The following is a 13,473-nucleotide window of genomic DNA, read 5'->3' as shown; positions in this document are numbered from 1 at the left end:
CAACGTGGAATACTGGCCTCAATAAATTTCGCAAGGCAAGCTCCTCGCCTTCATTCAAATAGAGTAAAATCTGGAAGCTGATTGGCTGAAAGTTGCAAAATTAGTCAAACCCATAAAGAAGAGTTGCCTGTAATTGTCCTGCTGAAGTGGGCTTTTCTTGACATTACTTCAAAGGCTTCACTTCAGAAGTATTTGATTAGCTGTGAAGCGCTTTGGGATGTGCTGGGGTTGTGAAAGGTGCTATAGAAATGCAAGCTTTTTCTTCTTTCTTTTTACTATTGTGATACTGGGGAATTGCACAGCCACAACATACATAATATGCAGGGCTAGAAAATTACATTGCGCCAATAACTTTTGCAGGAGCGCAAATGTATCGCCGAGCGCTGAACATTTGAATGTGTCGGGAACTTCTGCTTTAACACTCCAAGTGGGAAGTGGAGCACTAAATCAATTGCTACCACTTCTCTTAAAAAGGGACTGAGAGGGCCGCACATAGCAGTCCCAAGCACTCGAAGAGAGTTCAGGGCTGAGCAATCGCGGGTTACAAAAAAAACAAAATGCAACACACTGGGGACATAATTAAATTCTGGCTGACCTGACCACCACAGTCTTTAATTAGCACTCAACAAGGAGCCAACCGAGGTCACAATGCCTGCTGCAGCTGCCGTTTGTGACACCCGGCTATGCTGCAGGGGACGGAAGCAAATTTTACATTGAGGCACCGTGCACCGGGTGACGTCACGATCTCTGGGGCGCAAGAGATCAAGGTGGTAAGTATTAGCACCAGCGCAAACCCGACAGGGAAGCTCGTGGGCATCGCTGATTTAGCCGCGCCCAGTCGGTAAGTTTTTAGCGTCCCATTTTTGCCTCCCGGGGATGCAAACTACAACGGCCCTGTGACCTAAATTGGATCACTGCCCCTGACAGTGGAGCACAATGTTGGGTGCTCCACTTTCTTTCGGGGCCGGCTTGGGGGCGCTACCTGGCTGAAAGTCGGATCGCTACGCGGCCTAATCTGTGTAGAACTGTCACGATCCAAGGGCCCTCCACTTCCATTAAAAGGAAGGGCATGCTGTGACTGTGCAGGTGTCTAAACTAGGTCGCTAGGGATGCGGGTTCCGTGGCCACAGCCCAGCACCGAAATGGAGTGTTGGGCACGGACCCCGCGAAAATCGACATGGAGGCTGGACTGATAAGTCAGCTGTAAAGTTAAAATGGCACTGCGCACCTCCTCCTTAAATTTCGCCCTGCGAGCGAAGCACGGCCCAGTTCACGACCCGCGAGGCTGGTGCTGACATCGCCCGCGACAGCCTCACGGGGTGCTGCCCAATTTCTGCCGCGGGACGAAAACATTCCGCCATGGGGCGAAAAGGGGTCGCCGTGCATGGTGATGACATCATCGTCGGAGGCCCATCGGACTGGGGCACTACCGGCGGGGGCACGGCGCTATGGTTTTGGCACCTCCGCTAACTGCCGTGCAATTTCATGGGAGCCGGTAGCCCCCGCCCCCCGGGCAATTTCACTACCACGATTTTACACTCAAGTTATATCGGTTCTTTGGTGTACCTTGAGTGGAGTGCATTGGGAAATTCTTCAGGAGTCGGTTTGCCAGCTTCCTGCTCACCCTTTATACTTACACATTTTCTACGATAAGTGATGTCACATATTCACCCAAATAAGGGCAGCATATGATAATTAAACATAAATGACAATGGCGATCTCTGTGGTGAAAAATTTATCTTTTTTGACCTTCAAGTGATTTCTGCACTCTGCAATGGGAATCTCTAGTGTGATGCTGCTGTGATGTTCACAAGCTATCTAAGTAGCCAATGACATTGCAGAATTCTCACAGACAGGAAACCAGGAAATAAGAAGCTGCTTTTATCCAGACGTTTAAAAAATGTTACAGAGAACAAAATAAAGATTGGGGCTCTCACATGGGGATGAGGTAGAAACTGAAATATCATGACCAAACTTTAAAAAAAATTATGCTTTTTAAAAATTGTAATTTTTATCATAATGGAGAAATTTGACACTCCACAAATATAACAATTGTTTTTCAGGGCCAAAATGTCCGTTTATCAGTCAATATGCTGTTAAAACCCCAGTTACACCTATTCCAGCAAGGCTTAACATTTAATGGGTATTCAACAGTGATATTACAGCGGAAAAGCCCAAGGGCTAGACTTTCCACTATGGTCGGTAACGCCCCAAAATGGGCGATATTTCCAGCCTTAGTGTTTTTTTTATTTTTTAGGATTGCTGGAATATCACCCTTTTTAAAAACTGGTAGTTTCACCTTTTTAATTTGGGTGATAGCCTTTGCAATGTGAAATGGGTCTTAGCGATGTATTCAGTCATGCAAGGCTGGTGTCCATAGCAACGGCCGTCCTGCGCATGTACTATTTTTTTCCAAGCAAACAACTTTTCCCACAGGGGTTGACAGAGAGAACAGGGGGCTTGGTCCCTATCAATAACATTATAGAACCTTTTTTTTAAATTCTAGTCCCTGTTGCTTTATAAAATAAAATCTATCAGCCAACTGAGGTGAACTCCATTTCCTTCCTCATGGGATGACATACCCTAGTGCTGCTTTTAATTGTACGGTTGACCAGAGGGAGAAGAAATCCATGTTTAATATTAACCCTGACATTACAGCAATGTACTTGTATGTAACCTTTCTCATTTTATTCTCCCATTTCTATTCTGCAGCATGTGATTAGTGATCAATACTGGTTGAGAAATTATAGGCCCCATCACTATAAATTGCTAATAATGCCCTTAATTTGTCTTCAACAAATACAAAGTGATTAGATGATTGGCAAGAGTCAAAAAGGCCCTTCAAATCACTCACAAATTGGTTCTCCTGACAGCCTTTTACTACAGATCCTACCCGTAGTGCCGAGTTATTACAATTTTTCTTCAGCCTATTTTTGGGCTAGCGATCATTTGGGAGAATTGTGGACAAAATGTCGAAAGTAGCGCTCGCTGATAATCTGGGCCATAATCGGGTGCAAGTTTCCATTATGAGCACTATTCTTGGTCTTGCACGTCCGGCCCTATTTTTTAAAGTAGGTCGGACGATGCAGCTCATTCAGCAGTGCCGAAAGTTGGGTCAGCGATAAATGGGCTATAATTGGGCGCTAGTTTCCACTTTTCAGCAAATATGGGCGATAGCCTGCATCTCAGCTCTAAAATGAGTGATGATGTGCCGAAAGTCTAGCCCCAAGTGTTTGTCGGTTTCACTGATTTCACTGATTACACTGATTGCCAGCTATGTGGGGGTGGGGGGCTGAGGGGAAGGGGATGGGCGCAGTGCAGCCAGTGTTGAAGCAGAGAATGACTGACCACCACTTCAGGATTTCTGCATTTAGATGTGTATGTGGTAAATCCTGAAGCTGCGATCATTACCCACTGGAAATTCAGGCCAATGTATTTTCCGCCATTTACACCTTACCAGTGCTGGGTAGCAGGAATGCCTCTGTGACCCTGGCATTAGCATTGCTGTAGACAATAGAAGAAAGCTATCCTCCAAAAGAAGTAGAACGATCAATTCAACTCCCCAATTTGAAGTACTGTTAAAATATCGTCCCGAGGCTATTGGCGGCACTATGCTGTACAGGGCCTAGTGAAACCATTCTCTAAGCACAGACAAGCCCACCAAATTAATTCCAAAAACTCAGCTGGGGTCAGGGCTACATCCTTGTAGGCAGGCAGAAGTTCTGCATTATGGCTAGGCTGAAGATATCGGCCAGAATGTGCATAAAGTAGGTTTCCACACTTTATATACCCCCAATTTGTTAACAATAGCAACCAGGAAAAAATGCATCCCAGCATCTTTTATAACTTGATTTTTCCAAATTATAAATGCAACATGGAATGAGAAATCATTATCAAGTCTGATCAGTTTTTATTTGTGATTTCTAATTTGCAACATCACTCACCTTCTCTAATTAGATTCCAATATGCTACCGAGATCCATTTAAAATAAAAAAGGCAAGAACAGGAAATTATACTTACAAGAGCAATGGAAAAGGCCCTCCTATTGATGTATTCCCTAAATAATTTTTTGGACCAATCCTGTACAGATAAGGAATCTGGAAACAAAATTAATATTGAATAACATAAAAACATAAAAAAGGAAGCAGTAATGAGAAAAACCCATTGAGTCCATCAAATATTTTCTGTGGGCAATTGAAAGAGGGGGGGCTAGCTATTGTTTAAAAAGAGTTTGTTTCATGGGTTCTTCAACTTACAATCTTGTTTCATTCAATCTATCTTGCCAATTCACATTGTATAAAGAAACTAGATCATGCCCCATTTTCTTTATTGCAATGTGAATAGATTTCGGGCTAGAAATTCCGTTGCGCCCCGTTTGGGGCAACAACTTTGGAAATTGCCGAAAAGTAGCGCCTTTTGCTCCCCAGAATTCAGCTTTAGCTCTCTGAGGGAAGTGGAGTGCTAACTCAAGCGCTAACCACTTTTCTTAGGGGGTTAAAGTGCGTTAGAGGGGCGGTAGTGGCTGGGCGCTGAAGAATGTGCAGTGCTGTGCTGCCCGCATCACAGGCTCCATTCTTCGCTTAAAGGGCAGGGCCAATGATGGTTTGCAATATTCTTCTACTCAGTTCTGCATGTCCAGGTGACCTGCGTAACTGGCATTACAGCCCTAATCACTCTCAGAGAGTGGAGGGCTTGGACATCGTGCAGCAATGAGGCTTCAAAAACTTCCAGCAGGCACCAGACTGGTGCAAAGAATAATGTTTGCCTTATCTGACCACCACTGCTTTTCACTCCCCAAGTGGCCAGCCTCCTGTTGCTGTCGTTGTTGATGCCTGGCAATGCAGCAGTGCGCGGGAGCGAATTTCACATCGGGGTGGTAACGGGGCGCTGCGCACTTGATGAATGCCATGATCTACAGAGTGCTAGAGACCGAGGCGGTAAATGTTAGCACCAGCGCAAAATCGGCAGGGAAGTTTGTGGCCACTGTTGAGTTTGCCGCGCCCGGTCGCAAACCCCCTAGTGCCCTGTTACTGTCCCCAATAATGTGAGGCACAAAGCAGCCGTAATTCTCCCCCTTAGCCATTTATAGCTTTATCGAAACTTAAATATCATTTTCATTGCTCTTAGAATCTTTTCACAGATATACTATTCACAATCGTACACAGTATTCCATAGGGTAGATCATTCCACTGTGTCTTCCATCTGACTACAGATGAATGGGATCCATTAGAGCAGCACTCAGCTGGTACAGCTGCCATCAGCCACAGCTGTAGAGGGTAGGCTGATCTCTAAGGAGCCTTCAAAGGACCTGGTTTTGTGAGTCAAAGAATGCTAGGATGGTGGATTGCCTTAATATGAAAGCATCATGGCAGCACCCAGGAAAGCAAACATTGACTTGCATGAGATAGTGCTGTTGGTCAGAACAGTGAGGGAGTGGAATCCTTTTCTATTGATGTATATGATAACACAGATCATGGAAACATGTGTTAGTGATGATTCATAAAATCGTAGAATCATAGAAATTTATGGCACAGAAGAAGGCACTTGGCCCATCGTGTTTATGCTGGTCGAATAAGAACAATTCAGTCTAATTTCACTTTCCAGCTCTTGGGGCTCAATTTTCCCCAGTGATTTGTGCCGTTTATTTTGAGCAGGCTGCTTTTTTTGGCCTAAGTTAAAAATCCACAGTTTCCCCAATCAATTTGCACCAGCGTAACTTAGTTACGATTTTTTTAGGTACGTTTTTTTTCAGCCAAAGGGGGCGTAACCTGCCACCCGCGCCAATTCTGGCCATTTAGGCAAGTCTGGCCAGCTGAAAGTTACTCCATTTCTGCTTAGGCCAGTGTATGTGGTCTCTGCAGAAAAACCTTCTGGAGAGTTAAAGAAATCGGTACAGGTAAGGAAATCGGTGCAGGTAAATGCAGCAGATGCCTGGACAGCAGCAGGAAAGGTAAGAGAGAGGGGAGAGAGAGGTGGGGCGGGGGGAAAGAGAGGTGGAGGGGTGGGGGGAAGCCTTTTGGGTGTAGTTCGGTGCGAGGGAGGGAGGAGACCATTTGGGCCTAGGATAGGGGCGGGCGAGTGGGACCGGCAAGGCACTCGGGGCCAGGGTTTGGCGGGGGAGCAGACTGGCAACCCCTTCGGCCAGGGCTAGGGATCAGGACCGGCAAGGCACTCGGGGCTGGGGGGGATAATTTAGCCCATAGTCTGTAGTTTTGTAGGTTACAGCACTTCAAGTGCATATCCAAGTACTTTTTAAATGTGATGAGAGTTTCTGCCTCCATGACCCTTTCAGGCAGTGAGTTCCAGACCCCCACGACTCTCGGGGTGAAAAAGGTTCTCCCCAACTCTCCTCTAATCCTTCTACCAATTACGTTAAATTTATGCCCCCTGGTTATTGACCTCTTTGCTAAGGGAAATAGGGGTCCTTCCTATCCACTCGATCTAGGCCCCTCATAATTTTATACATCTCAATTAAGTCTTCCTTCAGCTTCCTCTGTTCCAAAGAAAATAACCCCAGCCTCATCGCTAAAATTCTCCAGTCCTGGCAACATCTTGTAAATCTCCTCTGTACCTTCTTTAGTGCAATTGCAACTTTCCTATAATGTGGTGACCAGAACTATATTCAATACTTCAGCCCAACTAGTGTTTTATATAATTCAAGCATAACCTCCTTGTTCTTGTATTCTGTGCCTTGGTTAATAAAGGAAAGTATGCCTTCTTAACTACCTGTCCTATAACCTTCAGGGATCTGTGGACATGCACTCCAAGGTCTCTCTGTTCCTCTACACTTCTTAGTGTCCTACCATTTATTGTGTATTCCCTCCTCAAATGCATTACCTCACACTTCTCCAGATTGAATTCCATTTGTCACTTTTTTGTCCACCTGACCAGTCCATTGATATCTTCCTGCAGTCTACAGCTTTCTTCTTCATTATCAACCACATGGCCAATTTTTGTATCATCTGGAAAATTCTTAATCATGCCCCTACATTGAAGTCTAAATCATTGATATACACCATAAAAAGTAAGGGACCTTGTACTGAGCCCTGTGGAACCCCATTGGAAACAGCCTTCCAGTCACAAAAACGCCCGTCGACCATTAGACTTTGCTTCCTGCCACCGAGCCAATTTTGGATCCAACTTGCCACTTTCCCTTGGATCCAATGGGCTTTTACTTTTCTAACCAGTCTGCCATGTTTGGGTGACTGGTCTGTAATTACTCGGTCTATCCCTTTCTCCCTTTTTAAACAATGGTACAGCATTAGCAGTTTTCCAGTCCTCCGGCGCCACACCTGTAGCCAGAGAGGATTGGAAAATGATGTTCAGAACCTTCACTATTTCCTCCCTTGCTTCTCGTAACAGCCTGGGATACATTTCATCTGGGTCTGGTGATTTATCTATTTTCAAAGATGCTAAAACCCATAGTACTTCATTGTCACTTTGTTTATCTCATTAACTATTTCAACCTCCTCCTCCTTAACTACAATGTCTGCATCGTCCCTCTCTTTTGTGAAGACAGACATAAAGTATTCATTAAGAAACAAACCCACGTCTTAGGCCTCCACACATAGGTTACTTTTTTGGTCTCTAATAGGCCCTACTCTTTTTTTATTTATCCTCTTGCTATTTATGTATTTATAAAACATCTTTGGGTTTTATGAATGTTATTTGCAATATTTTTTCATGTGCTCTCTTTGCTTTCCTAAATTTCCTTTTTAATTTCACCCTTGCAAGTTCTATACCCCTCTAGGCTTTCTGTAGTATTTAGCTCTTAGAATCGGACATAAGCTTCCCTTTTTTGCCGACTCTTACCCTGTATTCCCCTTGACATCCAGGTGGCTCTAGATTTGGGAGTCCCACTCTTTTTCTTTAAGAGAATGTATTTGCTCTGAACACTCACTATCTCCTCCTTGAATGCCTTCCACTGCTCTGACATGGATTTACTTTCAAGTAGCTGTTTCCAGTCCACTTTTGCTAAATCACATCTCAGTGATTGGCCTTTCTCCGATTGAGAGCTTTTACTCTGAGTCATTCTTTGTCCCTTTCCATAACTATGCTAAATCTAACTGAATTATGATCACTACCACCAAAATGCACTCCCACTGATACCCCTTCCACCTGTCATGCCATCAGTACTTGTCCTTGGGGAAGTTGATGAAATGGCTTGTTCTAGTAACAATGCATATGATGCTTGCTTCATGTGCCTGTGCTTAATGAATTGGCTAATGTTACAAATGTCCACAGTGCAGCCTGAAAAGATCATGTAGCATAATTGCTAAGGAGAGTTGTGACTTTTACAGCTGCTAGCAATGTGGCACCTGTGGTGGAGATGAACTATAGGGTATGTTGGAGTACAACTCATTATTGGCTTCCTTTGTGAAGCGGAATCTCTGCAAGTTCTGCTTTTGGGACAATCAGAAATACGAGTCTGTGGAGCCGAAATTGCCCACCGCACGAAACAAGACAAACCTATTGCTTTTTGCCACTCATTACCGCCGCATAGAGGGAAATTCAGCATTTTTACTCGAAAAAAGGAGCGGTGCGGAATTGGTGGCGGGAATGGGCTGTTTACAGCGGTGTGGGTGTGGAGTGGCCAGTTGGGCCATGAAATTCAGCTGGTGCCAATTTATTCATAACGAGCCAGCTGCTCCCTGGCCTTCTTAAAGGGCAGGGTATGCAGTTGCTTGCGAAGGTATGGCGAATCCAGGAGGTGCAAGGATGGCTAGCAGATCCTCTGATGTGGAACTCAAGACCCTGATTGAAGCTGTGGAGGAAAGGAGGCATGTTCTTTACCCCGACACAGGCAGACCGACTCGTGCTGTGTTTGTTAATGCCTAGAGAGAGATCGCTACCTCCATTCATGATCGCACCACCACCCAAGGCCGCAAAAGGCTCAAGGACATAATTCAACCGATGAAGGTGAGTACATGTTCCCCCAACTCCTCGCCTTCCATCTGCGAGCCTCTCCTTCACCTCTTATTTCCCATCTTCACTATATAGTCACTGAAGCACCATTTCATTGCTGAGGCCTAATATATACAGTGTGTTCTCGCAATGGAGGCTTCCTTTCATGTCAGAGCTACACCTGCATGTAATGGCCCCACACTTGCACTCATTGCCGAGGCCTCATGACACTGCTACTCAGCAAGCCTTATTTGCTTTGCAGGCGAAGGTTTCTCACAACCGTTTAGAGCAACAGAGGATTGCTGGTGGCGAGCCAGATATCCAGCAGCTCAGTCACTTGAAGGGTACAGGGGCTGGTGGGCCCACATGTTGCCTTCCTCATGACCGCCGGTCATGCTGATCCCGCTGGGGGCAGCATCGGTAAGAGAAGGCCTTCCTTTAATGCCATCTCACCCTGACAGTGCCAGCGCCTACCACGCATTTGCTTATGATTGTGTGCAAGTTGCTAGCTGCATGATGCAATGCTCTACCTCACACTCACAGGACCCCTTGCGCCATTTATGATTGTAGATGAGATTCAGAGTATGAGCCAAAGCCAGCACGACAGCCTTGAGACTACTGGGAGCCAAAGCCAGGTCAACACCCCAGACCCATTCCATCTATTGCAGGCATGTCCGATGAGGCCGAGGAAGAGGGGGACACTGCTGGCAGCACCGTTTCACTGCTTCCCACACTCGCCAGCTCAGATACTGGGAGTACGCAGTCGGGACAGTTAGAATTAACAGAGAGGTCTGCACTGGGTGATGCACCAGGGCCTAACGGGCTGCAGCATGGTCAAGGGCAAAGGCAACCTCAGGTGCCATCTCTCCGGGGAGACGAGTCCGCACGCGAGTTCTGCTGCAGAGGACTCAGATGAGCCAATCGATGTTGGGGCTTATGAAAGAAGGCCATGAGGCCATGAATTCGCAGATGTTTGGGACAAGGCAAGGGTGCCCGAGAGTCTCTGGCAAGTGGTGAGGAGCGTGGAGGAGTCTGCCGCCCACATTGTGGACATCTCTGTGCACACTATGGAGCCCATCATTGCCAGTGTGCAGACGATAGTGGGCTCCCTGAGTGACCGTGCGGATCTAGTTGTGATACCACGTGTCGTGGGCGATGTGGCAGCTGCCATTACAGCACAGGCGAAAGGGAACGAACATCTGAGTGCTGCTCTGGAGAGGATGGCTGCGGCCCTTGAAGCTCAGAATGCTTTCATGCACTCTGGGCAACAGGCCATGGAGCGTCTTACTGCTGTCATCTCTGGTGGCATCGAGACTGTGTCTGTTCTCAGCTAGATGTCATGCGAGATCTGACGATTGCCATCATGGTTGGGTCCACCACAGTCCATGGAGGACTTCCCAGTGTCGCGCCACCCCACCGAACTGTGCTCCAGCAGCTTGATGGGGATGGTGAGGGGCTGCCTCCTCGGACCAGGATCCTGATGTGTTCTCTCAGGATCACAGCAGTCCTGAGCCAAGTCCTGGCAGTCCATCATGGGATGCCAAGCACAGGATCGTCTCAGCCAATCCCAACTGAATGCACCAAGAAGGGTGCAGTCCAGTCTGCAGCCGGCCCTTCCAAGGCCAGAGCTGGTCGAGGGCGTCCTAGAAGGACATCTGTAGCTTCTACACTTGAAACCCATCAGCCTTCCCAGACCCATGATGCAGCCACAGGGGAGACTCTGCGGCATTGTTTGAGAAATGGTTTGCGTAAGAGGGGTTATAAGGAAATGCACAAGGGTGAAAAATGATTATGTGCATGTTTTTTTGCACCTTTCTTTCTTGTGTAATAAATCTTTAATTTGTGTTTCAATATTTGTGCAGGTCTCTCATTTCACTGTGGGCAATGATGTGTGAAGGGGCTCATTGGGTTGGCCATGGAGATGCAAAGATGAAGTGTGAAGTGCGCATGAACTCATCGAAAATGAGCAGCAATGCGACGGTTCGGCACTTCCCTTGCAGGGTCGAGATGGCAACGCCGTCTCCTGCATGGCCGGCGACCCGCATCCGGATCCTCCTCCTGCGCCTCCTCCTCCTCCTCCGCGTCATGTTCCTGCACCTCCTCCTCCTGGTCCTCTTCCTCAGGTGGTCCTGCTGCCTCGTCCTCAAATGGTTGTCCCCTCATGATTTCCAGGTTGTGACGCATGCAGCAGATGACCACGAATCGGGAGAGCCGCTCAGGTGAGTACTGCAGCACTCCTCCTGAGCGATCCAGGTAACGGAACCTCTATGTAAGGATTCCGATGGTCTGCTCAATGATACACCTGGCGGTTAAATAAGAATCGTTGTAGCCTTGCTGCACAGCAGTCCTGGGGTGGTGAAGGGGAGTCAGCAGCCAAGTGCACAGGGGGTAGCCCTTGTCTCCAAGGAGCCAGCCACAATCTCTTTTTGGCCAAGCAAACACGCTGGGCACAGGTCTGGCGCAGGATGAAAGCATTATGGCTGCTTCCAGGATATACAGAAACATAAAAACTAGGTGCAGGAGTAGGCCATTTGGCCCTTCGAGCCTGCACCACCATTCAATAAGATCATGGCTGATCATTCACCTCAGTGCCCCTTTCCTGCTTTCTCTCCATACCCCTTGATCCCTTTAGCCGTAAAGGCCATATCTAACTCCCTCTTGAACATATCCAATGAACTGGCATCAACAACTCTCTGCGGTAGAGAATTCTACAGGTTAACAACTCTCTGAGTGAAGAGGTTTCTCCTCAGCTCAGTCCTAAATGGCTTACCGCTTATCCTTAGACAATGTCCCCTGGTTCTGGACTTCCCCAACATCGGGAACATTCTTCCTGCATCTAACCTGTCCCGTCCTGTCAGAATTTTATATGTTTCTATGAGATCCCCTCTCATCCTTCTAAACTCCAGTGAATATAGGCCCAGTTGATCCAGTCTCTCCTCATATGCCAATCCTGCCATCCTGGGAATCAGTCTGGTGAACATTCGCTGCACTCCCTCAATCGCAAGAACATCCTTCCTCAGATTAGAAGACCAAAACTGAACACAATATTCCAGGTGAGGCCTCATTAAGGCCCTGTACAACTGCAGTAAGATCTCCCTGCTCCTATACTCAAATCCCCTAGCTATGAAGGCCAACATACCATTTGCCTTCTTCACCATCTGCTGTACCTGCATGACAGCTTTCAATGACTGATGAACCATGACACTCAGGTCTCGTTGCATCTCCCCTTTTCCTAATCTGCCGCCATTCAGATAATATTCTGCCTTCGTGTTTTTGCCCTCAAAGTGGATAACCTCACATTTATCCACATGATACTGCATCTGCCATGCATTTGCCCACTCAGCTAACCTGTCCAAGTCACCCTGCAGCCTCTTAGCGTCCTCCTCACAGCTCACACCGCCACCCAGCTTAGTGTCATCTTCAAACTTGGAGATATTACACTCAATTCCTTCATCTAAATCATTAATGTATATTGTAAATAGCTGGGGTCCCAGCACTGAGCCCTGCAGCACCCCACGAATCATTGCCTGCCATTCTGAAAAGGACCCGTTTATCCTGACTCTCTGCAACCAGTTCTCTATCCACATCAGTACATTACCATGTGTTTTTATTGTGCACACCAATCTCTTGTGTGGGACCTTTTGAAAGTCCAAATAAACCACATCCACTGGTTCTCCCTTGTCAACTCTACCAGTTACATCCTCAAAAAACTCGAGAAGATTTGTCAAGCATGATTTCCCTTTCATAAATCCATGCTGACTTGGACCGATCCTGTCACTGCTTTCCAAATGCGCTGCTATTTCACCTTTAATAATTGATTCCAACGTTTTCCCCACTACTGATGTCAGGCTAACCGGTCTATAATTAACGGTTTTCTCTCTCCCTCCTTTCTTAAAAGTGGTGTTACTTTCGCTACCCTCCAGTCCATAGGAACTGATCCAGAGTCGATAGACAGTTAGAAAATGATCACCAATGTATCCACTATTTCTAGGGCCACTTCCTTAAGTACTCTGGGATGCAGACTATCAGGCCCCGGGGATTTATCGGCCTTCAATCCCATCAATTTCCCTAACACAATTTCCCGCCGAATAAGGATTTCCTTCAGTCTCTCCTTCTGACTAGACCCTCGGTCCCCTAGTATTTCTGGAAAGTTATTTGTGTCTTCCTTCGTGAAGACAGAACCAAAGTATTTGTTCAATTGGTCTGCCATTTCTTTGTTTCCCATTATAAATTCACCTGAATCTGACTGCAAGGGACCTATGTTTGCCTTCACTAATCTTTTTCTCTTCACATATCTATAGAAGCTTTTGCAGTCAGTTTTTATGTTCCCAGCAAGCTTCCTCTCATAATCTATTTTCCCCCACTTAATTAAACCCTTTGTCCTCCTCTGCTGAATTATAAAATTCCCCCAGTCCTCAGGTTTGCTGCTTTTTCTGGCCAATTTATATGCCTCTTCCTTGGATTTAACACTATCCTTAATTTCCCTTGTTAGCCACGGTTGAGCCAACTTTCCCGTTTTATTTTTACTCCAGACAAAGATGTACAATTGTTGAAGTTCATCCTTGTGAT

General features: G+C 46.5%; 1 protein-coding gene across 1 annotated transcript in view; it reads right to left on the bottom strand.

Annotated features, from left to right (window-relative positions):
- Positions 1–13,473, bottom strand: part of LOC139266244 (transient receptor potential cation channel subfamily V member 6-like) — an 88,597-nt gene that overhangs the window by 24,666 nt on the left and 50,458 nt on the right. Inside the window, exon 10 of the mRNA XM_070884072.1 lies at positions 4,021–4,097. Coding sequence (XP_070740173.1) covers positions 4,021–4,097 — 77 coding nt within the window. The remainder of the gene's footprint in view (positions 1–4,020; positions 4,098–13,473) is intronic.

This window comes from Pristiophorus japonicus, chromosome 6 (assembly GCF_044704955.1).
Source record: "Pristiophorus japonicus isolate sPriJap1 chromosome 6, sPriJap1.hap1, whole genome shotgun sequence".
Lineage (NCBI taxonomy): Eukaryota > Metazoa > Chordata > Chondrichthyes > Pristiophoridae > Pristiophorus > Pristiophorus japonicus.
Note: the sequence above shows the minus strand (reverse complement) of the source record. Positions and strands in the feature narration are given on the sequence as shown.